Genomic DNA, 27641 nt, shown 5'->3' on the forward strand with positions numbered 1-27641 from the left:
GGGACCCACATCTCATTCATATACTTGGCATTGCCAGGAAATTCTCTTGCCTCTCCTGGTACATCACTCTGTACGTAGATGTGTTCCATTTCAGCTTCTTGCTGCAGGTGATACCCAAGGCAACAGATCTGGGGACCAGCCACAGTCACCACTGCACCCCTGGGCCCTGGTCAGACAGAAGGCCCTGTTCCATCCCTCCCCTAAAGCAGTTTAGTCTCTATCAGGCACAAGGTGTTAAAGACCAGCCTGAGCTTTCGCTCCATTTCAGCATCGTATTTGCATCCGTCAAATTCAAGATGCATATGGTAAGGGCTAACAATTACAGTGACCTTCTGAGTTTCCAAGAAAAATTGGAGAAATACAATTAAGCCAAGAACATCTCTGCTGTGTGCCTCTTCTAGGAAATGTGCTGATAGATATGAAAAAAAGGGAAAATGAAACAGCATTTGTTATTATCATTGCAGCTTTCGGGGTGAGAAGTGTGCACTGTGATATCCCAAGGGCATTTCCCAATGCTGAAAGACTGGGCACGATGGAGGGAGCAAGAAGCCAAGCCCAGGCTCTCTCCAGAGCAGCCTGCATCACTCACCCCTTCACACTCTGAGCACAAAACTTCTGGCAAGGGATTTGCCCTACACATTTTTAGAAGGAGGCATCACTTGCTGCTGTGGTGTTCCATCCCCTTGGCTATCAGGGGCTTAAAAAACCTGAAGCCTTGCTGGTAATCAGCAGATGAAGACAAAGGGCATAAGGATGTTCAGCTCCTTGCTATTCCCTCGCCTGCAAACGTGCCCATCCAAGCCCTGACCAGGGGGTTTCTATCTGCCTGACAGCGGCTCTGGGGCTGCTGAACCCCACCAAGCTGATGGGTATCAGGGAACACCCTAAAATGCCACAGAGGAACAGCAAAGCTGTTAAAAAAAGCAAGCCTGGGGTGTCTTCTGTGAACATGAGCAGCCTCACCAGGCACCAAACACTGGGATAGAAACATCCCACCTCTGTCTGCACGCCAGCCCGGTGGCTGGGCAGGGCATTTGGCCACCAGCTCCCCAGCCCTTGGCACAGGGCTGGCTGGCCAAAACCCACCCACGCTCACTGCATTCTGACTCCAAAAGCATGTGGGAAAACGCTGCCTACCTCAGCAGGAGGCTTTGGACAGCCACATGCCTGCTCTGCCCTCTGTATTTATTTAACGAGAGTGTTTATTAGCATTGGCATTTGGGCTCCTTTTAGCTTTAATTATGTATAGAACAACCCAGTTCTGCCCATCTTCCTCCCTACTGACTAATCAGGCAAGTGATCACACCAAGCCATTACAGAGATTGCATCCATGTCGTGGTCTGAAACCAGGACAATCCATTATCAAGGATTTTGTTTTAGCAACAGGTCACTTCTCCAAAACAGCTCTCAGGACCTTCCCCGCGCATCCATCCCTGAGCCGACAGCCCTCTCCATCCCAGCCCAGCACGAAGGACGTGTCCCCTTTGTTTTGCACCAGAAGCTGCCCACAGTCGCCTGGGGAGCTTCCAGCTTTTGGGATGGAGAAGGTATGTGTTGCACACCAGAGTGAAAATAAAATCAGAAAATGCCCCGAGTCCCTACCCTGCCTGGGGAAAACAAAACTTTTGCTGGCCGCAGCCTGCACAGCACCCTGTGAGGGTTCCTGGGAAGCACTGGCATTGCACCCCATGATGGCAAAGCCACTGTCATTGTTTACATGGAGACCTTGTGGGAGGAAAAAAATGACCCAAAACATAATCAACTGCTGTTTAAAAAAACCACAACTAAATAAACATAAACCACAACAATTATTTTTTTATTAAAACCAGTTTTCTTCTGAGAAAGCCCGGGCTGGCAGGTACAGCAGCAGGTCTGCTCTTAGCTGATGCCACCCAGGAGCATTGACCCGGCCAGCAACACACCCCCAAAGGACTCCCACCCAGGCCTCTGCCAAGCCACGCAGAAACCACTTTCCTTTTCTACTCTTCATTGCAGTGGGGCTTTTTGCCTGGTTTTGCTTTTAATTTTGTTTACTGGGCCTCCTTCCTCCTGCCCTCAGCACTGCAACAGGCATGAAGCAGATTTGCCTCATGAATTTTCATCGCTGCAGCTCTCTAACCCATTTTCAGAGATTTGGAAGAAAAAGCAAAGTCCCTGTTGTGGGTTGGTTTTTGTTTTTTTAAATACCCTTGCTGCTTAGAGCAACCCTTCCTGGCCGGTCTATCTGCTCATCAGGGTGCCCAGCAAACCCCAGGCCACCTCCTGCACCTTTCTGCCAGGCAGCTTGTGAAACCCAAAACAGAGGGTGCCATGACGTTGGAGCAGGCAGTGCAACAAGGACAGACTGAAAAATAAACCCAAACCAAATACCTCTGCCAGACAGATACCATTCCCAACCACAACCGTCTCGAGCAGTTAGTCACACTAATTGCACGGCTGGTACAGTAGTAATTAAACAGCAATACATTGCAGACACAGTGGCAGAGTGGGAGTAACATCACTAAAAGCTTCCAATCAGGGAAAGCAGGGCTGCGATGGGAAAACCGTGCCATGAATTGCTGGAGGCACTAAAAAACCAGTGGCGCTGAATAAAACAGCTCCCAACATTGACCTCCCTGGTGCTCGCAGCCCAGCCGAGCAATGCCCAGGCTCCTGAAGAGAGGAAAGCACGTAAGTGTTTATTAAATGACATGGAGCAGGGTGGGTTTCATAAAAATTGGAAAAACCTCTCCAATCTTGCCGCAGTCAGCTCACAGCATTGCCCAGCCTTTCAGGGGAACGCAGGGTGTTTTCTGCCTCCCTGCCAGGCATCTAACTTGTGGGGCAAGTGATTTGTTTGTGAAGAGCAGGTTAACCCAGCACAGAAATAAATGACTAACTTCTGTCTCTCTTTTTTTTTTTTTAAATCTCTTACTAGATCCATAAAAGCATTATGAAAAAGGTTAAAAGCATTAGTTTTATCTGCCTCCGAGACCAACAGGGCTGTTTGCTTTCCCAGTGACTCCTTTCCCCAGCCACTCAGACCAGAGTTTGCTCTTCTGGGCCAGCAGCATCCCTGCCATCAACTTCAACTACACAAAAACCCAGCAAGTAATGGGTTCATACTTCTTTTTAACTTAGTTTTTCTTTTATACTGCATACAGCACTTTCCTAAAAGGAGCAGCAAGTGTTTTCCTCTTGTCTTGACAGCCCAAACACCCACAGAGATCTGGCCAGCTGGCAGGACATGAACAGCAATTTGTGAAGGAGGGGACCAGTTTGCAGGTGATGCTCATGCCACCCAGCTCACACCCAGGGCTTCCAGCAGCTGCAAGGAATAAGTAATTTATTTCCCCAGGGGATAATCCTGGTACCTGGTGCAGAAGTAGCTGCCTAAAACATAGTAGAGTCCTAAAATACCACAAAATGCTTTCCACAATGACAAAATGGGAGAGATACTGGAAAATATATCACTTTTGGTCCCAGTTTAAGAGTGCAGAACTTGGTGCTACCTAAACCAAGCCTGCCAGGTCAGGTGCAGCAGAGCAGCAGTCAAAGAGAGAAAGCTTTGGGGACCTGCAGCTTCATCATTGCATCAACAAACCATGACCCATATTCCTTACTAAAGAGTTAGCTCAAAATACCCTTGTAAGTGTTTTAATGACCCCACCTCCTCCTGTGGCAGGGAGGGATGGGGTTTCTGGAGGAGTTGATGCTGCATTACAATTCTCTATCATCCGGATGGCCGCTCATAACGTTAGTGGAGTCAGAGAGGTGTTGATGGTTGCTGTTGTCCCAGTCCCACGCACTCACTGATCGTTATTCCTGGCCAAGGAACCGCGAGTGCAAAAAGCAAAGTTTGGTCATAATAAGTTTCAGCCCAGAAAACAGATTTCTTAGAGAAGCCCATGCCATGTAGGGCTCACCCTTACCTGTCTGCAGGTGGCAGAGACGCTGTGTGGCTCTGGGACCTCCTGGTCACCCTCCAGATCCGGCCCCCACAGCTGGTCCCTGAGGTGAGGGGCATCACCCAAAACCCAGGGTCCCGCTGGCCACCCAACATTGGGGTGCTCAAAGCTAGGGGCTCGCATGCCTGAACCACCCAGGACAGCTTTGCTGTGCTGGTTCTCAGCAAACATCTCCTCTGACTTGGTCTCCCCCTGCGTAACACAGAATGGCAAAGTACCCACCCCGGGGAGAGCTGGGAATCAAGCTCCAGTTCAGCCCAGCTGGTGAGCTATCCTTCAGTGTCCCGGGGATGCCAAACCACCCCCCCAACCCAGCTTCTCCCTAGCCAAGGGCTGGCTGTGCTGCCCAGCTGTAGCATGATTCCCTCTGGTGCTGCCCACAACCCTGCAGCTGGACTGCCAGGGCTCCCTGTGCCTGCCCCCCAGAAGTTGCACACCCAAGACATCTCTGTAACACAGTTCTCCCTTGTCCTGGGGAGCCTCTTTCTGTGGGCAAGTGTTTTGTCAGAGCAACAAAGCAGCCCCAGGAGGAAGATGGTGCCACACAAACCATCCATGGTGGTTGCACACCACTGTGATGGCTCCAGCCACATTGTGTGAGCAATATTGACCATTTTCTAAATGCTTCTGATGCAAAAATGCAGAGGCCGGTGCTTATTGAAGGGGAGACCTGCGGGAGGAGCACTTCAACACCACAGATATGCTGTAGGGCCAAGCATGCGGTGGCTCACAAGTTTCAGCATTGTGGTGTCATGCAAGGGAATTGCCCACCAGATAATGAGAAAAACCCACAGGAAAGGATGAAGAGATTCAGCCAGCCCTTGGGGCAGCCCCTGTGGCAGGCACAGCCCTGCTCTCTTGGCAGCCCCATGGTGCTGAGGCTCTTGGGGCCCCAAGTGCAGACCCTGAACACAGGTGCTGATGGGCGCTCACCCCTTTCCCACCACAGCCCACTGAAAAATTAGCCAAGGGTTTCTCTAGTGGTTTTCATAGAATCACAGAATGGTTTGGGTTGGAAGGGACCTTAAAGATCACCTAGTTCCAACCCCCTGCCATGGGCAGGGACACCTTCTACCAGACCAGGTTCCTCACAGCCCCGTCCAACCTGGCCTGGAACACTGCCAGGGAGGGGGCAGCCACAGCTTCTCTGGGCAACCTGTGCCAGTGTCTCACCACCCTTACAGTCAAGAATTTCTTCCCAATATCTAATCTAAATCTACCCTCTTTTAGTTTAGAACCGTTACCCCTCATCCTACCCCTACACCCCCTGATAAGAAGCCCCTCCCCATCTTTCCTGCAGGCCCCCTTTAAGTACTGGAAGGCCGCTATAAGGTCTCCCCAGAGCCTTCTCTTCTCCAGGCTGAACAACCCCAACTCTCTCAGCCTGTCCTCATAAGGGAGGTGCTCCAGCCCCCTGATCATCTTCATGGTCTCCTCTGGACCTGCTCGAGCAGGTCCATGTCCTTCTTCTGTTGGGGGCCTCAGAGCTGGACACAGGACTGCAGGTGGGGTCTCATGAGAGTGGAGTAGAGGGGGAGATTCCCCTCCCTCAACCGGCTGGTCACACTTCTCTTGATGCAGCCCAGGATACAGTTGGCTTTCTGGACTGTGAGCACACATTGCTGGCTCATAGTCAGTTTTCCATCCACCATTACCTCCAAGTACTTCTCTGCAGGGCTGCTCTCAATCCACTCATGGCCCACCCTGTATTTGTGCTTGCGATTGCCCTGACCCATGTGCAGGACCCTGCACTTGGCCTTGTTGAACTTCATGAAGTTCACATGGGCCCACCTCTCAAGCCAGGTCCCTCTGGATGGCATCCCTTCCCTCCAGCGTGTCGACTGCATCACACGGCTCAGTGTCATCGGCGAACTTTGCTGAGGGTTTTCATCATTTTCCAACCCTGCTCTTTGTCTTGATAGTGTTGGCCATCTTGAGCTATCACCAGAAGTTATCCTTGCACATGTATGGCAGCCAGGAAGCAGCCCTTCCCATTGCCCCTGGAACATGTGAAATGGGGGTTGGTGAGCCCCAGGGGGCCACAGTGGGCCAGACCCTCACCTATGATGGGGAAGGAGATCAATCCTATGCCTGCTCAGGGAGAAGGGCAGTGTCTCCTCAGCAGAGGCCGTTTCCATAAGGGAACTTAACCTGCACAGAATGTTTTCTATACGAGTCCCAAGTGATGCGTTTTAGCTGGCTTGACGGGGGTATTTGCTTGATGGGAGCGGGAACAGGAGATGTTCCAGCCCCACCAGCCCCATCTCCCACCACTGTCCAGGACCAAGCCCCTGGCACCACCACAGTGACCACAATCCTTGGATTTGCGGTGCGAGGGGAAACATCCCTGTTACTGGACACATATTTCACAATGTTGTCTAATCCCAGGTTGGACTCAGGGTACCATGGCATTGAACTCCTCGAGGGCCTTCTTTGCATCACAAAATGATCTTTAGTGGGGTCAGTGAAGGTGCCTACATCTCCACCAGCACCTTTTTCTGGTCATGCTCCACTTTCCTTCGCAGCCTTCTGCCAATGTGGTGCACAGTGAGGAATGGGCCAATAAAGGACCCATCAAGAAAAAAGCTGGTGTGGGGCTGGGATTTGTACCTGGCTGCTGCCTTCTGTCACTACCTGGTGTCCGTTGACTTATGCAGATGGGACTTGGGTCTCTTCACCTTTATTTATGAACAAGTTGTATTTCACTCCCCAAAAAGCTTCAATATATTATTTCAAGAGAGAGTATTTACGTCATTATAACTCACTTTTACAGTCATATATCTTAAATCCCTCTGTGATTTGTTAAGAGACTTTCCCTACAATTTTTTACGTGTATTTGCCAGAGCTTTCCGAAGCATCCTCTTCCTCCAGAGAGTCACTGAGCATCTTCCCTTGGAAATCACGATTACAAAAACACTGATACGAGGATCTCAATTCAAACAAGACTTGAGTATATAATGAGGAAAAACAAACACACAACTCTCCAATAAATGCATAAAGTTACTTTATTTTCAGTATACATTTAATTTTGAAAAATATAAATGCTAAAATATCTCATCATCTTCATCTTTTGATTCCATAAAAGTCACAATAGAAAGCTTCATAAAACTGTAAAATACTATAATGTTATAAGGAATTTCATGTTTTATATTACTGGAAAAAAAATCATTTTAATATATTGAAATGTTTTCTGCTTTTTTTCCTTTTTGTTCCACCATCTTGATCCACTTCATTTTATACTAATTTTTTATTCGTTCCTCCAAAACAAATACAGACTTACGAGAATTAAAAACAATAATAAAAGTATCTGAAAGTGCGTGTTGATTCAAAAAAATAAAAATACAAATACAAAGATGTATCGGCCACGATGACAAGTAAGTGTGAGCTACAGAGGCAGATGGCCACCACATTCCCAGGGCTGGGACAAAGCTGGCTGCGGCTGGGTGGCTGACACTGGGTCCCACCATGAGCTGGGACCTGGCTTGGTTTTGCTCTGGGAAGTTCATTTCTTGATGCCCGCCTCCGATTTCAAAGGGCTTTGGGTCAGTCTCCACACCTACTCCCAGAAGTGCTCACCCAGGCTTTTCCCATAAAATACCCAATTCTGATTGAATTCTGATTCTCTTCCCTGCCCACTGACTCCTGATGCCAGCAGAGCTCTCGGTTGCTCTCTTTGTGCTGGGTTTTATTTTTTAAAGGAAAAAACCAACAAAAGAGACACAACCTCCAATGAAGTGCTAGTGTCAGGCACCAGGAAAGGAAACATGTCCATCTCCTGTCACTGGAGTTGTGTGTTTTTCATGGAAAGCTACAGAAACCTTTGTCCCATCCCTTCAGTAATGCTACCCTCTGTACAACAGCTCCCTCGGGTTAAAAATAAAAAAAAAAAAAGAGAGAGAAAGATCTAGATCAGCAGTCAATACATTTCAAGTACATTTAACATGGTTCAAAAGTGGAAGACCTCATTCTTGTGGAGACATATCCCCTCCCCAGGTGCCAGCAGACAGGAGCCTGAGTGTGTGCGTGGGTGCAGTGCCCTGCCCGCGAAGCCTACCGGGAGCAGGGAAGCCACTTCCCTCCATTCATCTGGTTCTATCTTTCCTCCATCGTTATTGGGATTCCGACAAATAAAGGTCCAGGCAAAACACAAGCAGCTCCCGTGTACTCTGGAGGTGACGCTCGAGTCCGTTTCCCCTTTGGGAGCTATGGACTTGTGTTGACCAAGGGATGGAAACCGTTGGTTGAAGCTGGCATTGCACTTCCCAGCTTATCTGTCCTCCAGCTAGCGGGGCCTGGCAGCGGAAGGGATCACAGAGCCGCTCCTTTTCTGGCCGTTTCTGATGTTTCCTCAGCCTTTCTGAAGCGGATTTGGGCTGGGTTCCCGGACTGTTGATCTGAGAGTCAACACACATTTCATGGAAGCTGAAACCAAGATCCCTCGAGAACGAGTAGGGGAATGTACGGAGGTGTGTGTACGTGTGTGTGCGGTGCAGGCGCCTCTGCAGCTCTGCCATCCTTCTGCAGGAGATCAAGCTCAAACTATCAGGGTCTCTGTCAACTCATCCTTTAACCAAAGCACTGTAGGGAAAGTAAGGTGGTCAGCTGCTTCTACAGCATATCTGGGAAGGAAAAGAATAGCCCTATTCTGCACCTCCTGTTGCCGATATCTACGAGCGAGTAGATGCTAAAATTTGGCATATAAGGTCTCAGCACCATCATGAAATTCTGTTTACTTAACCAACACGGACTTTGGTTGCACAAGGACAAAAGCAGCAGCAATGCCTGTCCTCTGTGGCAGGGTTTTTCTCCATTGGGGAATTAGGCCCTTAAAGCTGGGCTTTTTTTTCCTTTTTTTTTTTTTTTTTTGATGAAGCTTTTAGTGTGTTATGTGTAGTCCTCACACTTCATCAAAGAAACGTCTCAGTGAAGCCCAATTTCCCAAATGCATGTTTTCATGCACACACAAGTACATATGCATACATGCTACAGAGAGAAAATCATCTCTCCCAAGGTGATATTGGCTTGCTTCGTTTAAAACCAAAAGCCTGGGCATGCTCAGGACTAGCCTGCTTCATACTGATGCATCACCATGTACAGACAGGTGAGTCTAGGACCGAGCAGTCAAGATTTAGGGTAAATCCTGTAGATGATGGTAAACAGATGTGGGACACTAGAGGATGCCAATGTTTGTAAGCCTGGCGAACATAAGTGTTGGGATGAACATCCCAGTAGGCCATCTTCAGCTGTCTTTCTACTCCATTGCACCATCATTGTGCCTGAAATGCACCTGGTGTCTTCTCACATATACACATACACACACGTGCACACACCGATGTCTCAAAAGAAATAATTCAAACAATACCGTGTCGGAAATCAATGACATGAATACAATCAGCATCTGTCCACTGATGTTGGTAGCCGGTCAGTATTTTGCCTACCAACATTACATTTAAGACTCTTCCTAGATCACAAGAAATTTAAGTTACATCCCATCTCCTTCATAGTAAAGTTAATTACTTATTAAAAAAAATAATAAAATAACATAATACTAATTAAAACAGATGCTTCAGAGTAGAAAGTGTTAATCAAACTGATCCAGCCCTATGCCATGTCCTGGAGATTGTGGTATGGTGTTGTGGTTTTGTGGTTTGTTTTGTGTTTTTTTTTTTTTTTTTGTAAAAATCACATTATATATGGTACAATACATTTTTTACAGAAAGCCTGGCATCTAGAAATAAGAGGTAGAACTACTCATAACTATATGTTTCCTGCTGCAGGAAAAATTCATTTTTCTTTACAGTAATTAAAAAAAGGTTAAAAAAATTGACAAAAAAAAGTCATAGGTTAGGCCCCCATAATTTAAACAAAATAATCTAGGAAAATAACACTCTTCAATGTACCTGACGGATTAAGTCCATTAAAGTGTTTCTTTAAAAAAAAAATTGCATAGGAAAGGGACATTTCAAAACACATGCTACAACGATGGCAATGGTTTGTCTGTGCTGGGAGTGAAGTACCTTTTCCTTTTCCTTCCTCTGTTAACTACAAGTACAGGCTTTAAGAGCAAGTTAGTATTAGCAGCACTTTCCAGCATCTTTGAGCAGTGTAAGCAAGACATCGAATTAGCCTGGAGGTCAGTTTTGTTCTGCCAGACAACAAACAGACAAACAAACAAACACTGAATCACAACTAAAGTAATGCCAGTTCCTCTGGCATCTCCCACAGGTACAATATGATATTCTTAAAACTTCCGCCCTCTGCTTGCAAATGAGAGAGGTGCGTGCATGTCGAAGCGACAGAGAAGGCAAAACAAGTCTTGGTCAGTGCAGGAAAACTGGGTGAGGAGGGATCAGAGGAGATCTGCATGGGCAAGGGTGGAGAGGCAGCATGGGGCATCTCATTTACCTATGCAGGTCGGGAGCAGAGAGCATTTTAATATTTGGCTAGTGACAAAATAAATTCCATAAAAGATTTAACAGACAGACAAATTACAAAGTAGTTTCTGTTCCCTTGCTCCTCCAGAAATAACCACTGTCTTCAGGCTCAAGTTCTATTCTAATTTGAGGCACAACTTTTACTGGAGTTCGTGGAGGGCTGTGAAGAAAAAGAAAGACAAGGTAAGTGTGGGGACAACCTCCAGGCTTCTCAGCCATTCTTAACGTGGTCTGCCGTGCTCAGGACTTCCGCTAGCACAGCTTCCCAGTGATCAGATCCTGAAAAGAAAAAATAATCTACAACTTGCAAAAGAAAACCAGTAATTTACAAACAAAACAAGAGGGGCAACTTGTGTAAACTGCAGATCCTGGGACTTAGTGGGACACCCAACAGTGTCACATCCAGAAACAGAACAAATGCTCGACTCCCAGTATTGGTTCCTTGCATCAGCTCACACAATACAGCTTTCTGGAATGGCAACATACAGATACCAAGTAAATAACCTTGGCAGACAGTGGTAATATAAAGCTGGTCTTAAGATAAGACTCATATATCACTTGAGATAATTTTAATGAGTTGATCTGCACACTGTTCATGTCAGGAGGTAAAACCACCAACTTCACTGACTGAGGACCTCCAAGTATCCAGCACTTGTGCTTCCCACCAAGTTGTGGTAACACTCATACACTGCCTTTGAAATAATCTGGTTGCAGCCATTGAGATTAACTTCACACACCCCCTAACATTGGGAAGTGTAGATATTTCTTTGACATTTCAGAGGACTACTGCTGCCTTGGTCTAGATCCGACTCCTGGCACTGGGAAGTCCAAGGTGGCCCCAAGGGGCTGAGCTTTGAGAAATTGTTACTTAACTCTTCCTTGCTGCAATTTAAAGTTATTATTTACTCTATTTTCCACCACAGACATGGGAAAATGGATTACTTCCTCTTTGCAACATCCTCTTACATGGCTGAAGGAAAGCATAACAGCAATCTTCTCTCTTTTTTTTTTTTTTAAAGGCTAAACAATCCCAATTAATTCAATTTTTCCCTCTGTAGAAGTGCTTTCTAGACTCTTCCCAGTTACTCTGCATCTTGCTTCTGGTTTAGACCCCAAACCAACCACGAGTACTGCAGCTGGGTTTCTGACCAAGGCCAGTGGAGCCCACAGGCTCTCCTCTCCCCATCCCAAGCACTCCAAGGTCATGTTGGTAGTCAACTTGGGATGCTGCAACCCTATATAGGGAATTTTCTCAAAGTGCTTTTCAAGATTTTCCTATAGGGGGACAGAAACTTTGCCTCGTTGCCTTTTGGTATATTGCAGAGCAGCTAAGATGCTTTTGAGGAATCATTATAAAATGCATTTTTTGGGTGCTTACCTTGGCATGGTGTATGACTGAAGGAAAGGAATTGTATCAGCACGACGTATGGCGTTCAAGGAATGTTGGTGATTTTTCTGCTGTCGGGAGGGAAGAAAGTCTTGTTTGTCATTGCTTGCGGCACTCATGGCTTCTCAAGCCCAGCTTCAGTTTCCCCAGTATACTCTCATCTGTTTGGCAATGCTTTTTTATTGCTGCCTGCCAGATGAGTTTCACAGCTTACAAATAAAAACACTCAATTTCTCACTCTCTCCTGCAAGATAAAAACCCTTGAACTGCCAACATGACCAAAAGACTCATTTCCCAAGACTTTCACCACCTTTAGGTCTTGACACTTACCTTTTATCTACCCCTCTTTAGTTACCCTGTGCTCCTCACCGGCGCACCCAAACGCCTTGCGAGAAAATAGGTGGCTTGCTGCCTGTAATGGCTTCCCTTTTGTGGGGAAGAGTACTCTCTGTTAATAATAATCCTGTTCTTGCTACTGCTAAAAGGAAAGCTAATGTTAGTAGCATTATTAGGAATATGCTTTGAATTGCAGAACACAGTTATATTCAAGGAGAATACCACAGTGTTGCTGGATTCTAGCTACTTTTTCTAGTCCACAGGCTTGTTCTTTTAGAATTTTTTTCTTCGCGTTGATTCTAATTAAATAATGTACAAATACGCAAACCAACTACTGCTCAGCTCATGGGTGATTTACCCTGTGTTGTCTCAAAGTGCATTCCAGCAAACAGGTTTGCAGCAGAATTAACTTTTCCTTAACTCTATCAGCCTCAAAGTTGTTGAAAACAGTACATCTGATCATTAAATCCTGTGTAACAACATTTAGGATGCAATTTGTTTTCAGCACATCAGGGTGTTTTCACAGAAAAATGAGGAGGATTTGTTTGGTTGTCCACAGCTAATTTTGCTCCTTTCCTTTTCCTTACAAGCAAAATACTGAAAATAACTAGTCAGGGAAACTTCTCTTTCTCTTTGGCTTTGTTTTATAATGCCAATCTCCAAGTGTTCCTTTATCTAAAAACCACAGAGCAATGCTTAGGATTGCCTAAGGTATCTAAATGCCACTGAATGGCAAGGGACTTAGGTACCAGTTCTTAAATTCAAATGATAGTTTAACGATCTAAAGAGCTGTAGTTTTAGGTCCTACTTCTAGAAATCACAAGTCTTGCAGCAGTACTGATTTATTACTATCATTTGTATTTCTTCCCTCCCGTCTCATGACAAAACAGCATATTTATCTCCAGATGGCACCCATTGCTCATAGCATTTTAAACAGTCAGCGCAAAGGCAGAAAAGCTAAGGTCAGTTGTTATTCCTGATTCCTCACTTAAAAGACTAGAATATGAAAATTGAAAATGACTGAAAATGAAGATCATAACAATCAATTACAGATATTAACATAAGAAACTAAAAAGAACCAGAACAGCACAAACGCAAATCACCTAAGAAGGCAAATATGTTAATAGTCAACCGATTACTGCCTTGTCAGTTTAATGGGCAACATGGATCAATGACACGCTTAATTATTCTTTTAAACACTGATTTTTGCAACTGCTTGGGACCTAAGGAAACAAACAGTAACAGGACAGCGATGCAGTTTAGACATGCTGCAAATCCAGAACACTAGGCTCAGAAGAAAAAAATAAATCAAACCATCAGCACAGTCAACACAAAACGGCAAAGGTCAGAAGAGAGAGGAGGAGAGAGTGAGTGGCCGAGAGACCTGTTAGTAGCGGGATAAAAGCACTTAAACTGGAGGCACCAGAAGGAACAACATCAATTTTGTAACGAACAAAGAAAAAAGCTCACAACACCAGAATCTGTCATTAATCAGAGGCCTGGAAATTAAAAAAGAGAAAAAAACCCAAAAGAACAAGAAAAGTACTTCTCGAGTAATAGGAAAGCTGTTGTTTGGTTTTTTTTAAATCACTCTGAAGATATATGTATTTTTGTACTGCAAGTCAGAGTCAAGCAGACATGCAAGAGGTTAATTCTACTCACTGTCGGCAGGTTTGCTATCACTTAGGAAAGGTTCCTGCTCCATGATGTCCATTGGTATTTTAATACTTGGGACTTTTTCTGAGTAGGGGCAGTCAGACTGTGAAAGAAACGTGTAAAAGGTCTTAGAATATTTTCACTGCTCTCTCTCTTATCACCTCCCACAAATTAAAATTATCCTTCATATAGTTTCTGTAGGAACGAGGAGAAGAAAAGAAAAAAAAATAAAAAAGCATCATCCAGCTTAGTTGCCTGCTTGTTTCCACCAGTTCCCCACTGCAGCCAACGTCCCTCTTCCTTCATACTATGGAAGTAAAACAGATGGAAAGAATAATCTTATGTAGCTGATATCTTCCCCTTCCCCCACCTCACCAGCTTCTTTGTCACTAGCTTATAAGAAAACATCCAATTCAGCTTGGAGTTGGCTGCAGTGTAAAACAGGTGGAAAACGCATTTGTAGGCAGAAATTGCAGGGCACTGGCTTCCGTGAAAGCTCATCATCACATTTTGTCCTGCTGTGATTTCTGTAAAACCACTTTTTTCTTTCAAATTGCTCTATGAGGACAAGGGCCAGACATGATATAGCACAGGTTCCCTAAGCTGGACTGACTCAACTCCCCTTTTTATTTAAGTCGAGTCAAACCCAGTCTCAGTTACATCTCTATTTATAGTAAAAGAGTTCATCAAATCCAGTGCCCTTGTAAGAATTCAGTACTTCCAGCCAGACAGGAGAAACAGCAAACTGGTCAAGTAGAGGCCCAAGTGCAGAGAAAAGCTGTACACGGGGCCCCCTGGAGTTTGGGTACCAGCATGATTTATACCCTACTGGCTTCAGTAATCCACCTGCTTACGCTTAGTAAAAGGTACTTGGAATGATTTTGCTTTTTTAAAATAAAAGTAACTTCTCATAATCAAGGAAGGGCTGATATTGCATAATTTGGCAAAGGAAGTAAGGTGATATTTGCCAGAAACATTAACTCATCTTTCTTCCTGGAGAGAACTAGACACCACACTGAGGATAATGCTGGGGTGGAGGGAGTGAGACCTTCAACTCAGGGCAGGAAAACATTACAGAGGTCAGAGAACGGCTCTCGCTGCATTATTATTACTATAATTTTTCAATTATTTTTTACCATAAGTGACATCCAGTGCAGTATTTCATACTCCAATAGCAAAATGTTTCCTCAGGAGTAATTTTACAAGGCTGAGGGATAAGCATAGCTCAAATAAAGATAATTCTGCAGAAAAGCACTGAGACAATGAAGTCATCCCAAAATCCCCATCCGCTTGGGGTCATGCTGTAAGCAGAGCATAAGAGCTGGGTAACCTCTCCAACATATCACCATTTCAGTACTAATAAATATATTTAAGAGGTCTGCGGAACGGCAATGCTGACGTTCAAGGTCTACATTAAACCTCACCATTTAAAATGAACAGAGAGACAGAAAGTACCTGCAGCTGGCAAAAATGCCCCAAAGGGGAAAAGAGACCATTACACAGCACTTCTGACTCTGAAACTAAATAGACGAGCCCAATATTTTTATAAAAAAAAATTTCTGGCCTTTCTCAGATCATACATTTTTTGACATAAAATCAGAGAGAAAACTAAGGCACTTGAGTTTGTTAGGCAAACACAGCAATTAGTTGCACTAATTCATACTTTGTAAAGACAAGCTGGAAGAAAAAATGGTGATATTACCAAAAATGTTTCTTTGCAGCTTCTTTTTGCTGGCCCTGATTGCTAGCAAACCCCTAGTGAGGACTTTAGGTGAGTCCTAACTAGTGCTGAGAGTGGGCTCCACTAATGCCATGTTTTGCCATACTCATTCATCTAACACCACCTGCACTAGCAACGCCCAGCAATTCTCTTTGCTGAACTCTGATCGGTGTATTGGCCGCCAAATCCCACAGGACTAACTCCGTGGGGATATATTTCTGGAAGGGAAAGGGTGAAAATAATCAAACCAATAATGCCAAGTGCTTTTCATTCAGGAAGCTGGTAAAAGCAAGTGCTGAAAAAAAAAACCCAAGAAGAGTTAAGAACCAACATTTTGCATAAATTCTCTTAGCCATTGGATCGATTACTGTACCTGAAATTCATGAAAAGCCTGAGAATAGAGGACGTGGCTTAAAACACACTGGAGATACAGGAGCCATGGCTCAGGATACAACGCTGCTGGATTCAAATCAGTCAAGAGGAGGGGATGGAGTCAAACCTTTGCTGACTATTCGCTATGTACAGTAGGGCATTTTGGTTTGCACAAAGTTATCTGCTGAAGGAAACCCTCACCCTCAGCCTCCCAGGAACTGGAGGAATGATGGGAAAGGGGAGCTTGCTGTCTGACACAAGAGCCAGTCTCCCCAGCTGGGGTTCAGCTTCATTTAACAAAGCATGGATCCAGGCTACCTCCTACAACGTTGCACCCTCACTTAAGAAATTCCTATTTTGTCTCTTGCAGTGTACATGCTCTACTTTAGACAGCATATATTCTATATAGAAAGGCCTTTACGTACTTTCTCATCAGAATAGCCTGACTTTGTTGCCTCTAACACAGATCTGCAGAAGTGTTGTATAGCTCTCACATAAAGGACTCATGTTCTAGTTTGTTCTCCACCAGGACTGAGATTGCCTTTTCTGTCCTCCCACTCTTGAGCAAGATCAGGCATTGGGATGGTCTGGGGGAACTCCTGGAGCTGCCATTTTCCTCTTGAAAACACCAGATGTATTATCTAATGCACAAGGAGGGCCGATTTGGTAGATCTACTCTGTGCAGAAAGGATGCAGACAACACCTAGCAGAAACCCTCCAAACACACAGCAAGGCACAACCACCCCACAGCACCCACTGGTTTGGTGGCAGTGGTGCCACCTTTGGGCTTTGCTGCAAGAAGCTCTCCTGGCAGACACACTGACCCAGCAGCTCCTTCTCGGGGAGGTCACTGTTACCCATTTCATGTCAACTAAGGAGGCCAGAGAGCAAGCGGACCAACTCTGGCAGACCACACCAGGCTGCAGTCCAAAACTCGGGGGCTGCAGGGCAGTGACCTGGGCAGGAGTGCTCAGGAAAGGGCCACTTGACTTTTCCTGCTGTCAGCCTCCTCACAGAGTGCAATCCCTTCTCATTTGTTTCTCCTGCTGTGTTAAAATCGGATTTTTTTCCCACTTCAGGTGATCTTACCTCTACCTGCGTCACAGGAAAACCCCTTCTTCATGAATCCTGGACAGTTACATGAGCAGAACAAGTGACGCTGTGCTTAGTACTCTTCATGTAGCCTAAAATTATTAAAGCCTAGCTCCCTTTTCACATTTTAAAAGGTAATGCTGACCAAGGCAGCCAGCTCTCCAAAGGCAGTTCACACTTACTATACAAAGTGCTATATAACCAGTGTGTTTAGCAGTTCAATATAAATTTACAGGACTTAAGTTCATGCTAGACCTGAGTAGGAGAATGTTTAAAGGCACGACGACTACATTTCTCATATGTACAGTAAAAAATAGAACAGTCTAAGGCACGTGGATCTAGTCTAGTCAGGTCACCGCACTTAGTAATGACATAAGCAGCTACATTTCATTATTTTACAGCATGCTGCAAACTGAGATAGGACCAAAGAGCATACTGCAGAAGGCCATGTATGCTTTGAAAATATTTAGGTCATAAGTATTATCAACAGAAAGCAGTCTTTCCTATAATATGGCAAGTCACATCTTTTTGTGCTTTTAAAAAGGCTAAGTAAAAAAATATCAAAAAAGAAAACAAGAATATATTCAGAAGTAACAGAGCTGCTGGCGAAAACCATTCTCCACCTAAAATGTAAAAGACAGTGACAGGGGAGAAAGGTGACAGAGGGAAAGATGAACAAGGCAAGGTGATGAAAGGCATTCTAGCAAAGGGACATCTCAGCAGGTATCTAGTGCTCTTGTGGAAAGTGTGATTTCATTCTTGGCAATGCAAGTACCACCTACCATGGGCTGGTGGCATCTGAAAAAGGGAAGCCAATGTAGAAAAGAAGTTTTGTTTGGGGCCCATTTGCTGCAGCAGCAAAAGACTGAGCCGGTTGGTTTCAAAAGAGGCTGGGAAATCCCCAGCCCCAGAGCTGGGGAGGGGCATGGGCCATCCCCCAGGATTAGGTAGCCAGAAATGAGTAATTTGAAAAGAGCAGAAAGCTCCTTACATCATCATTGTCACTGTCCATACTGCCCTTCTTCTTTTTCTTCTTCTTCTCGTCCTCTTTCTTTTTCTTGTCCTTTTCTGGAATGACGTCATCAAGAAAGCTTAAGTCATGCTGGGAGAAGAGGTAGTCCATGGCTTTTCTGACTGCCACAAGTGCCAGGATCTGAAAAGGCAGAGAGGGACTTCTCAGTCACAGCTGACCTTTAATTGGGAACACTCTGTGCATTCCTCTTCATGCTGCTTCTTAATCCCACGGACTTTAATTCTGGTTGTAAATGAACATAGAGAGAACAAGGTGAACAGCCTGGGGTATCTACATCAACTTGTAAGTCTGAACCATGACTGCTTCATGTCAGAATAAACAGGAGCAACATACAGAAAAAAGTATGTAATCACTTAATACTCCTGTAGAGACAAAGGTCGTCTTTAACATCCAACTGACAGACATCATACAAAATAATAAGCAGACAGAATATGAGTATTTTCATTTGGTTTTGGATTCAGCCTACATATGCAGGCTCACAGGAGCAGCCTGAGTAACTGTCTTTACTTTCATTCCCACCACTTCCCTAGATGTGAAGAATTAGACAAAGGCCGAACTGGCACCTCAGAGTTTGCAGAATAAAGTTTACTAGGGTTGTGGCTGCATGGAACTGGAGGAAAAGTTTCTTCTGTGCAAGACTGCAAATCAAAGGCACTGGGAAAAAAAAAAAAAGGGACATGTCTGAAATAGCTGTTTACATCAATGCTGGGTTTAATACCACTAGTACACCAACAGACCCAAAGTTCATCTTGGCTACTAAAATATATAACCCATTCCCAACAACTTAAGACTTTAAGATGAAGAGTTTGTTCTGAGCAATGATGATCAATGGCACAAACAATTCCAAGGAAAGGATCTCAAGCTTTGACTTGCGTAACTTAAGACACAATTACAGAAGTGAGAAATTACTCAGAGCTGGCAAGATGCCATGTAGACAGCCATTATTATGCCATTATGAATGAATTCTCTATTAAAAGTGCTTTACCTTCAAATAAACAGAGGTTTGGCTATTGGCTGAATCTTCACAAATTGGAAGTTTATAGTCTGTTTGTTCAGAAGTGCAAATAATTGAAGTTTTGTCATCAGATCCAGCTACATCTAAGCTGTGACCATTCCTTCACTGAGTTTGCATCATTATAACAAACTTCAGCAGACTTAGGGTTCACTCAGATTCTCTCTATTATCAGCAAAGAGTGTCCAGATCTTAGATTTAGCTTTCAACAGCAGTACAACACAGCCATGAAAATGCAATGGAATGGCATGTCAGTGGGAACTGCTTATTTTTTATGTCTTTACATATGAGCATGTGTCCCAGCAAGAACATCTGGAGGATTTTTTTAGTTGCATAACCTTTTCTCTTCTCATTTCACCAGCATCAGAGAAGAAACACCTGTCCTAGTTCTGTTTTCTGCTTTCTCTCCATCTCTCCCTTAAATAAGCTCTGTAGTTCGTAACTGCACCCACAACTGATATTTTACTGGTCCATAAACCTGAAACCAGGTGACATTGGGCCCAGATTTCTTAAATGAGTTTCATAAAGCTTTGACTTTGCAGCAGTCTGACCCATCTTCAAGCCAGAGACCAGACTCGGCAGAATCTCTGGGCATGCAGCTATGGTCCTATTGGATCCACACTCGATCCATTTGGCCCTATGGCCACCTTCCTCCCCACTGCTCCAGCTTAGCTACAGGTCAGGCATGAAGGTGGAAAAGGATCTACTCTGTGCTCCCTCATTTCAGATCCATGGTCACAGGTTTCAATGCCCGAGGCAAAGTGTCCATACAAACTCCCCTTAACACTTGGGGTTTTTTTATTTGGTGCCCAATTGTGTCTATAGCTCTAGTAATAATCTAAATGCACAGAAAGCTGTTTCGCTGTTCCCCTTCCTTGACGTAGAAATACTGTATCAGGCTGACTGCACAGTGTATATTTAAGAAACAGTTCTTTTGTGTGATGAGTATTTTACTCCTGAACATCCAAAATAAGTTTTAACATGATTCTGACATGCATTGTTAGAAAGAGAACATGCATCCTACAAACTTACATATCATCCTCCGATGTGAAACACGTGAATCAACATTACTGTCTTTTTACTCAAGTTCAAGGAAAAAGACATTCTCTTTTTTTTTTGCTCTTGATTTTAGCTAATCCTTTCTCTCCCTTTGGCACACCTCTTAGCAGTGTGCCTCATTCTTGGTTTTGTCAATTTGTGCTATTTAAAAGCAAGGGAGACATTTTCTATATGGTAATAGTGTGGACTAAGAAAGGAAAACAATGCACCTCTCATCCATTTATGCAGCTCAGGGAGAAAACACAGCAAATCTAACCTTGGCAGGTTAGATTTGACCAGGAACTGTCAAAACTAACTACACCTTTCCGGAAAAAAATTAACTTTCCAGGCTTGTTTTCCTCCAGAGGATTTACGTAAAGGCAGCCACGGCAACGCTGACCCCGTGCAGTCTTACATCAGTGCCACGAATGAAGGCAGAGGCCCAAGCTAGGGATTTGACAGGAAGAGGTTGGATTTGCCTGTTTATGGGGGGGAATGACCATGCGTGGAAGGCACAGGCTGCAAAAGGGAGGGATGTGAAGGAGACCGTCACCTACCATGACAGGGAATATGATGGCAGCCACGGTTGACTTGAGGATCCAGAGGAGGGCCAGGCACACCACCTGCAGGAAGGTGAACAGATGGACCCTGCGCAGTGGGACGTGACGCAGGTAGATAAAGTCCGGCTGGTGTTTTAGAGGCATCAAGAGAAGCTTCAGACGATCCATGAACTGGAAAGGAAAAGAAAAAGACACTTAAATGAAACCCAGGATACCAAAAGGGAGATACAAAAGCATTATTACACTATGAAGTGTGACCTTGAATCGGCTTGCTTTCCTTCCATAAAAGGAACCCAGCAGAAAAGCCAGCACAACTCCTCTCTCCTGACTGACTTGTGTTTAACGCAGGGTGGGCTAAACATGTTATCTCAGTTGTCTCAAGTGAAGGTCCTAGGTCTACACTATATTTGGCAATTAAACAGAGACACAGGAGCGAAGCATCTCTCAAAGCAAGCCCTGAGGTGCCTTTATTTTAAGAAGCAGGACTCCATGTGCTCTGGTGATCAGTGAGTAAAGCAAGGAACGAAGGTGTTGGCGGAAAATGCTCCACTGTCTTCAAAAGAATGGGCCTGATCTGCTGTGGCTGTGGACACAGGGCATTTTCTCTTGAAGGGAGCACTTCATTACCCACAAAACAGAGAAAACAAGATGAATGCCCAAACTACGGTCAGCATCATATTCTGGGTCACTTCTGCCACCCTCCCCTGCACTGCTCCTGCCAAGGAAAGACATTCAGCATTTAAAAACAATGCTTTTCTTTCCAAATAAATTGGGAGCAGAGGTCAACAGAGGTGAGGGCAGACATCATGTTACCAAAGAACAGAAAGGCACCTAACTGAGGAGTGAGGAACATGGGCAGCTTTTCCGGCAGCGTCCCTTGCCCTGTGCTGGACCGGATGGGCTTGGAGTTAAACCAAAATCGGGATTTCTCATCAACTGAAAAACATCCTTGATCAGGGGAAAACAAGCTGCCCAGTCCCCTGAGCACCTGGGCTGGGAAGCAGGGGAAATCCCCTCCAGGAGAACCAACCAGGGTGAACATTACAATCCCCTCGTTGTCCCCTACCCGAACGTGGGCTTGCTGCCCACTTCTGAGACCAGATTGATCTCACACCAGTGAATGGAAGCTGGGGCCATTTTAAAGAATACCCAAGGAAATTCTCATGGTGCTCAGAGAACAGGCAGTCTTTTCCCGTTAGAGCACAGCCAAGAGCTAAAAAGAAAGGCCACAATTAATAGGGTGCCAGAAAGCAACAAAACCACTTCCAGCTTCCTAGGGCCAATGACAGACACTGCGCTGTGCAAAAGTCTCCTTACGTAATATTTCCTCAACAACAAAGAAAAGAGGCTTGGCTTCCCCTCTCCGGCAAACAGCAATGTTCCCGCTCGTTAACACTCCAGGATAACCCTGCCACCATAAATCAGCTTCCCTTCCATCTGCACAGATGCCCCAAACCATCCTGGGAGCGAGCCTGGGGCCTCTGCAAGAATACCCTGCCCTCAGCATCGCTGAGCTGGGGTGGGGGGAAAGATGGACCCCGGGTCTTCACAAAGCACCCCCCATCACTTATGGGGCCCAGGCTTGGCTACTCTCCCACCAAGCAGTTCGCTCCCCTTTGGTCTCAATCTCAAGACAGCCAGGCTGTGACAATGTTTGTAAATGGTTGCTACCTTCCCGGGGTTTCTTGGAAGGACAAGGAGGTGGTGAAGGAGAAGGGACAGGCCGGAAAGTTGTGAAAGAAACACTGCACTGGTTAATGATTGCCATCTTCTGGAGAAGGAGACGGAGGGACTCACCTGCACGCCGTTGAGGGAAGCGACACCCATGTAGAGGAAGACGCCGTAGAGCACAGGCATGGGAATGAACTGCGGGGGGAAGAGCAGGAGAAACTGAATCAACAACCTCCCCACATACAACACACCATTAACACATGGGGGGACATCATTCCTAGCCTGTTGTCAACTCAGGTTGCACCTACGGGTAGATAATGCAGAGTAATAAAGCCAGCAATCCTTATCCTTACTGGTAAACATGTTCCAGTAAGATTCAAACTGCTTTTCACCTCTTGGTTTCTGGTGAGACTAGAAGGAGAAGATAGAGAAGAAGAAAAGGCAGCATGATCCTGTGGTATCCATGTATGGAAATCCAGCTGGAAAGGTTCTTCTCTTGAGTCCCACCCTCAGCCATGACAGTCATGCCAAATAAATCTCTGATTGCTCCATCTTTCACACACATTAATCTGTAACTATTCAAAAATACAGGACCATGAGTTACTTTCTCCACTGCCAGAAACTGTCCTTTCAAACATCAATTTCTGCTCCCTCAAGTGCTAAGTGCTGCCCATTCCTCCATCAGTAGTCTTGCCGTCGGGGACATCTTCCTTCAGAAGGGAGGAAGGCACATGGTAACAACACACACACTTCCCAGAACAAGTATCTGTCCCTCCAGCCTGAAGCACAAAGCTTTCCTCAATGGCAAAAGCCACCACGCGGCTGCCAAGAGGGGGAAGCGCTCCTCAGCCCCACAACAAAACCATGCGCAGCCAGCGTGGCCTGCCATAAATGGGAATACTTGGGCACAAACCAAAGGCAGGAGCTGTATAATAGCCTTTGTATGATTTTACCTGAACCCAAAAAGGATGGAAAGGACTCTGCCAAAGGAAAGCCATCGTGCAGTGACAGACGGCTGCCACTGAACGGCAGCCACAGCACAGTCATGGCTCTAATGCAGCCAGCACTGCTGCTGGAGGAACATTTGTCTTTCAACCTGTGCATGAAACTCGTTAAAAAGGCAAATAACGTGGCAGTTATTCAGTGTTTTATTGTATTCCCTGCCACATTATTCGTTGTTTACTGGGTCAGAAACATAGTGTCATGCACATATCCCTGGATGCCTCAATCCTGAGTGCATGCATTTCACTTGGGGCACATGAGCACCAAAGTCACCAGGTCATGTGTCATCTGAGACCAAAGCTTCCCAGCCCACGTTTTTCCCTTTCCTCCCCTGAGTCTCATTCCCTATCACCTCCTGTGAGCTTCTTGATTGCTAATTCATCCTTCTGTTGGATTTATTTGCTTCCTTGAGTGAGCTGCGTTGATATTTCACATTAAAAGCCAAATGTTTTTTCCGCAGTCTGGGTTCAATGGTCTGCTGTCACCGTGCACCATTGCGGGGAGGGACAGAGAGCCGGTGTGTGGTTCATATAGCTGTGGGTGTCCAAGGGATTCAAAGCCCTCTCTGGATCTGAGGGATTAGACCAGACAAGATAATATTGCCTCCGGCAAGTTGGGTAGGAGGCTTCCAGAGTTTAGCTTTCTAGTTCACTTACATTACTCTTTTCCTCTCCTATTTCTTTCTGTTTTTCAAAAAAAAGAAAAAAATCCAAATATTATTTCACCATTCCACAATAATTAATCCTGGAAATCATCCCTAGGTGAAACTTCAGTACATTATCCCGCAGAGTAGCAAGCAACACTTTCACTTTGGAAGACTTTCTTTTGGCAAAGTATTCACTAACTATGGGGTTGCTGGCTTAGGCACTCCAAGCAAACCTGCTGCTAGCCAACAGAATTAAAGATGTTTTTATAGGAAAGTGTCTGTCATTCTCCTAGCAGCGCCGAGGATGTTTCTGTGGAGATCTGCCATAACTGAGCAGAAACATCAGTGATGTTCAAAACCAGCACAAACCCCGCAAAACCCACAAAAACAGCGATGAGATTATTCTGTGGATTGCCTGTTTTATTGAATTTGGGATCGTTAGTGTTCAATTTGCCGCTGGCATGAGAAGACTTAAATGTTCTGCAAGGCATTTAGCAAAGCAGTTGTCTTGAGCAGGAGACCCTGCCACTGGAGTTTGTTAAAGGTCCTGAAACACTGCCAGGTACTTCTCACTGGCACGTGGGTGAGGAGCGTGCCGATTTATCCTCAGGCGTCCTCCCATGAGGATCTTCCCCATATGTGTTCTTAGGGGAAACACGGACAAATAATTAATGAATGAAGCAATAACAGGGGAAATAATAGACCCCAGTGGAATAGAGGAAGAGATCTTGCAGGGAAAGGTCACATGAGCTACCAAACAGAATTATTACAATCAGGCATTAAATTAAGGGCACGGAAAGGCCTGTTTGTGCAGAGAAGGAAACTGTTACCAAGACACAAAAATTTACTAGTTGTAAAAACAACCTTAGAAAACACGGATAGGAACACACTGACTTTGTAAAGCCAATTTCTCCAATTTAAACACAGGCAGCATCATTGCTCTCTGCCTGCCTCCTCCCCTTCAGGCTCACATCTAACTGTGCCTCACAGTCCCCATGGCTTCCAACCTCCTCATGACCAAAAACTCATTTGCATCCTCCACAAATGCTTCTCCAGACAGCCGTCTGCTTCATCGCAGACTCATGATGCATGGTGCCACTGTTTCAGTACATATGTTACTGTTTTGATGTCTTCTGCTCGTACCATCAGTCTACAGATCCATGGAGATGGACTTCTACAGCTGACATCTCCAGTTGTACAGTATGCCCACACTTGGCGCCACTTAAATGATCATCCCCAGAGCAGACAGTATCCTCCACAAGACATGGATAAGCAGGTTTTCCAGTTTCATTCTACAATCTGATGATCCACAAAGGATGCATTTCTCTGTGGCCACATGCCAATAAATTTTCAGGTCTTGGAAAATAGCTACCTACCTAGATTAAATGATATATCAGCAGCACATCTGTCCAGAACCTTGGCTAAACTCACAAGAAAAAAAATTCAGATTAAGAAATCACACTTAATTGCACTGCTTCCTCCAGAAACGCATTTTCCATACTGCTGAGCTGTGCATTGCTTCTGAGCAATAAGGGATGTGCTATTTTAGGAAGATTGAGCCTAAAGGAGTGAAAATTTGATTGTTGTGCTGGCTTTTTTTTTTAAAGCAAGGCAAGCTGCCGGAGCCTTGCACTGCTGAGTTGTGTGCCTTGGCAGCTGCACCAGGGTACAGCTCCGCTACAGCAGTGGCAATGGTCCCAAGACTTTTGACCAAAATTACCCATGGATTAAAACCATCAGCTGTAGGCTCTGCTGACTGCCACCAGTTCTGCGTTTTCTCTCTCATCAAAAACCCCTCCTCTCAGTGGGCCATGCACACAGCCTTTGAGCAAGCATCAAATGAAGATTTTCTTCAGGTATATGTGCTAAGATGTGCGCACACTCAAATAAATACAAATGTACTTTTAAAACTACATATCCATCTGTTAACCTGTGTCTTCCACACAGCAACTCCACCACATTGCCAACCGCCCTTCCATCATGTCACCAGTAGGCTCTAGAGCTTTATCCACAATATATTTTCCATAAAACACAGGTATCGCGTAAGAGTGCAAAATAAAAGGAAACTTAATTTTATGCAAACATGGAAGAAAAATCTTCAAATGAAAAAAATCACAGCCCCCAAGATCACCAGCCCTGAAGTTTATCACTATTACTATCTAGCACACTACAATGACGTTATTTTTTCCTTCCAAAAGGTTTGTACTTAAGCTTCCAGCATATTGAAAAACTGCATCAGTAATTCTCACTAATCTCCTTTCCACACTTCCATGATGAGCCTTTTTAGGAGCATAAAAATAGCCTGACAGTTGCTGTGGCCCTACTTTGACTGTGTGAGCAGAAGCAAGCAGAAAAAATGATGCCCTTACCTTTAGGATAGGAGCCATAAAGACAGACACACCGGTCAGAATGAAAACGATGACTCCAGTGACTCTCTGCTCCCTGAAACAAAATCACTGGGTGAGCAGGATGGCTTCAGCTTTCACTCTGTTTTTTCTCCCCCTCTCAGAGTACTCAAAACAAACATGAAGCCTGACAACTCATTTTTGCAGCCACATTTTCCAAGCAGACCGGTGATTACAAGCCAATGGCATCAGGCAGGTATCTTGATCCTGTCCAAGCCTCATACACCTCTTTTTTCAAACACCACATGAGTTTTTGTACTGCCTTAGCTCTGCTGTTTGTGGATCAACAGAGTACTGCTACTGAGTAAGGAGTGTGTTTACATGTTAAACATTAGAAACCGTTAACTAGCAATCCAAATCCTCTGCACGGCAGTGTTTAGAGCATGCACATAGGTAATAAATCATTAGCTCTCCATTCTTAGATTAGCAGCATATTCTGAGTCCTGGCCACAGCACTCCAGCAGTTAGATAATGGTTCAGGCTTTCATGGGGTGCTGAACACATGCCTTCATCAGCCCCCACAGCTGCTCTCTACATCCAAAAATACTTTTGCCAGTAATGTTTCAGAGTACTGAAAGTTAGGCCATTAAATTTCTATTTAGTTGCCTAAACAAGTGGCCTGATTTCCAGAAGTGCTCCTATTGAAAGCACTTCAAACCACTTAATTAAGGCAACCAAATACAGAAAAAATTGCTTGATTAAGTAGGGGTGATTACTCTAGGCATGACAGGTTTACATTTTTTACCATTATGTTTGCTAATGAATGCCTGTCTAATTTCTGTGGACAAAGAAATCTGCAGTAAATTTATCTCCTTTCTCAAAACATGGAAAACTGTGTCTGATCTGGCCAAACAAACTTTTGAGGAGTTACACGGGGATTCGTCCAAGGAATTGCCAGAGACCTGCACTGCTAAATCTCACAGCCAGGTTTGGAAATATGAAGAAAGCAGCATGAAATTCTTCATGACAACTTTGCAGCGTCCCATGGGCACCAGAGCTTGCCCTGTAAAGCTTTGTGTATTTTGGGGTTACTTCAACGTGCATGCCCAAAGCAGACCAAGAAATGGTCTAAGTTCTGGTGCAAAGTTTATTTCCTTTCCTCCCTTTGATCCCACATATTTGCACAGGATCTCCCCTGTCTACAGGCACGCACATAGTACAACAATTTTCTTCCTTTTCAAGAAAGAGTATTTGCAAAAGGGCTACACCAGCTAAGCTTCTAACTGGATATATCCTCTGTGGACAAAAAAAAAGCTGTAAGGAAGTACAAACTGATCTGAAGATTTACAGCAAATATAAGACTATTTCCCCTGAACCTCTGTATGTGTCC

General features: G+C 44.9%; 1 protein-coding gene across 5 annotated transcripts in view; it reads right to left on the bottom strand.

Moving 5' to 3' along the window:
• Positions 1-6934: 6934 nt before the first annotated feature.
• Positions 6935-27641, bottom strand: part of SLC4A4 (solute carrier family 4 member 4) — a 235811-nt gene continuing 215104 nt past the window's right edge. For 4 of the 5 annotated variants that reach the window (XM_074823379.1, XM_074823378.1, XM_074823383.1 and 1 more), the window contains 7 exons: positions 26276-26348; positions 22385-22453; positions 20585-20758; positions 17936-18097; positions 13767-13863; positions 11760-11839; positions 6935-10541 (listed from right to left, as the gene is read on the bottom strand). In XM_074823379.1, the coding sequence (XP_074679480.1) occupies positions 11796-11839; positions 13767-13863; positions 17936-18097; positions 20585-20758; positions 22385-22453; positions 26276-26348 (619 nt within the window). In that variant the 3' untranslated portion in view covers positions 6935-10541; positions 11760-11795. The remainder of the gene's footprint in view (positions 10542-11759; positions 11840-13766; positions 13864-17935; positions 18098-20584; positions 20759-22384; positions 22454-26275; positions 26349-27641) is intronic. The other variant, XM_074823380.1, reaches the window with a different exon arrangement.

This window comes from Strix aluco, chromosome 4 (assembly GCF_031877795.1).
Source record: "Strix aluco isolate bStrAlu1 chromosome 4, bStrAlu1.hap1, whole genome shotgun sequence".
NCBI classification, from domain to species: domain Eukaryota; kingdom Metazoa; phylum Chordata; class Aves; order Strigiformes; family Strigidae; genus Strix; species Strix aluco.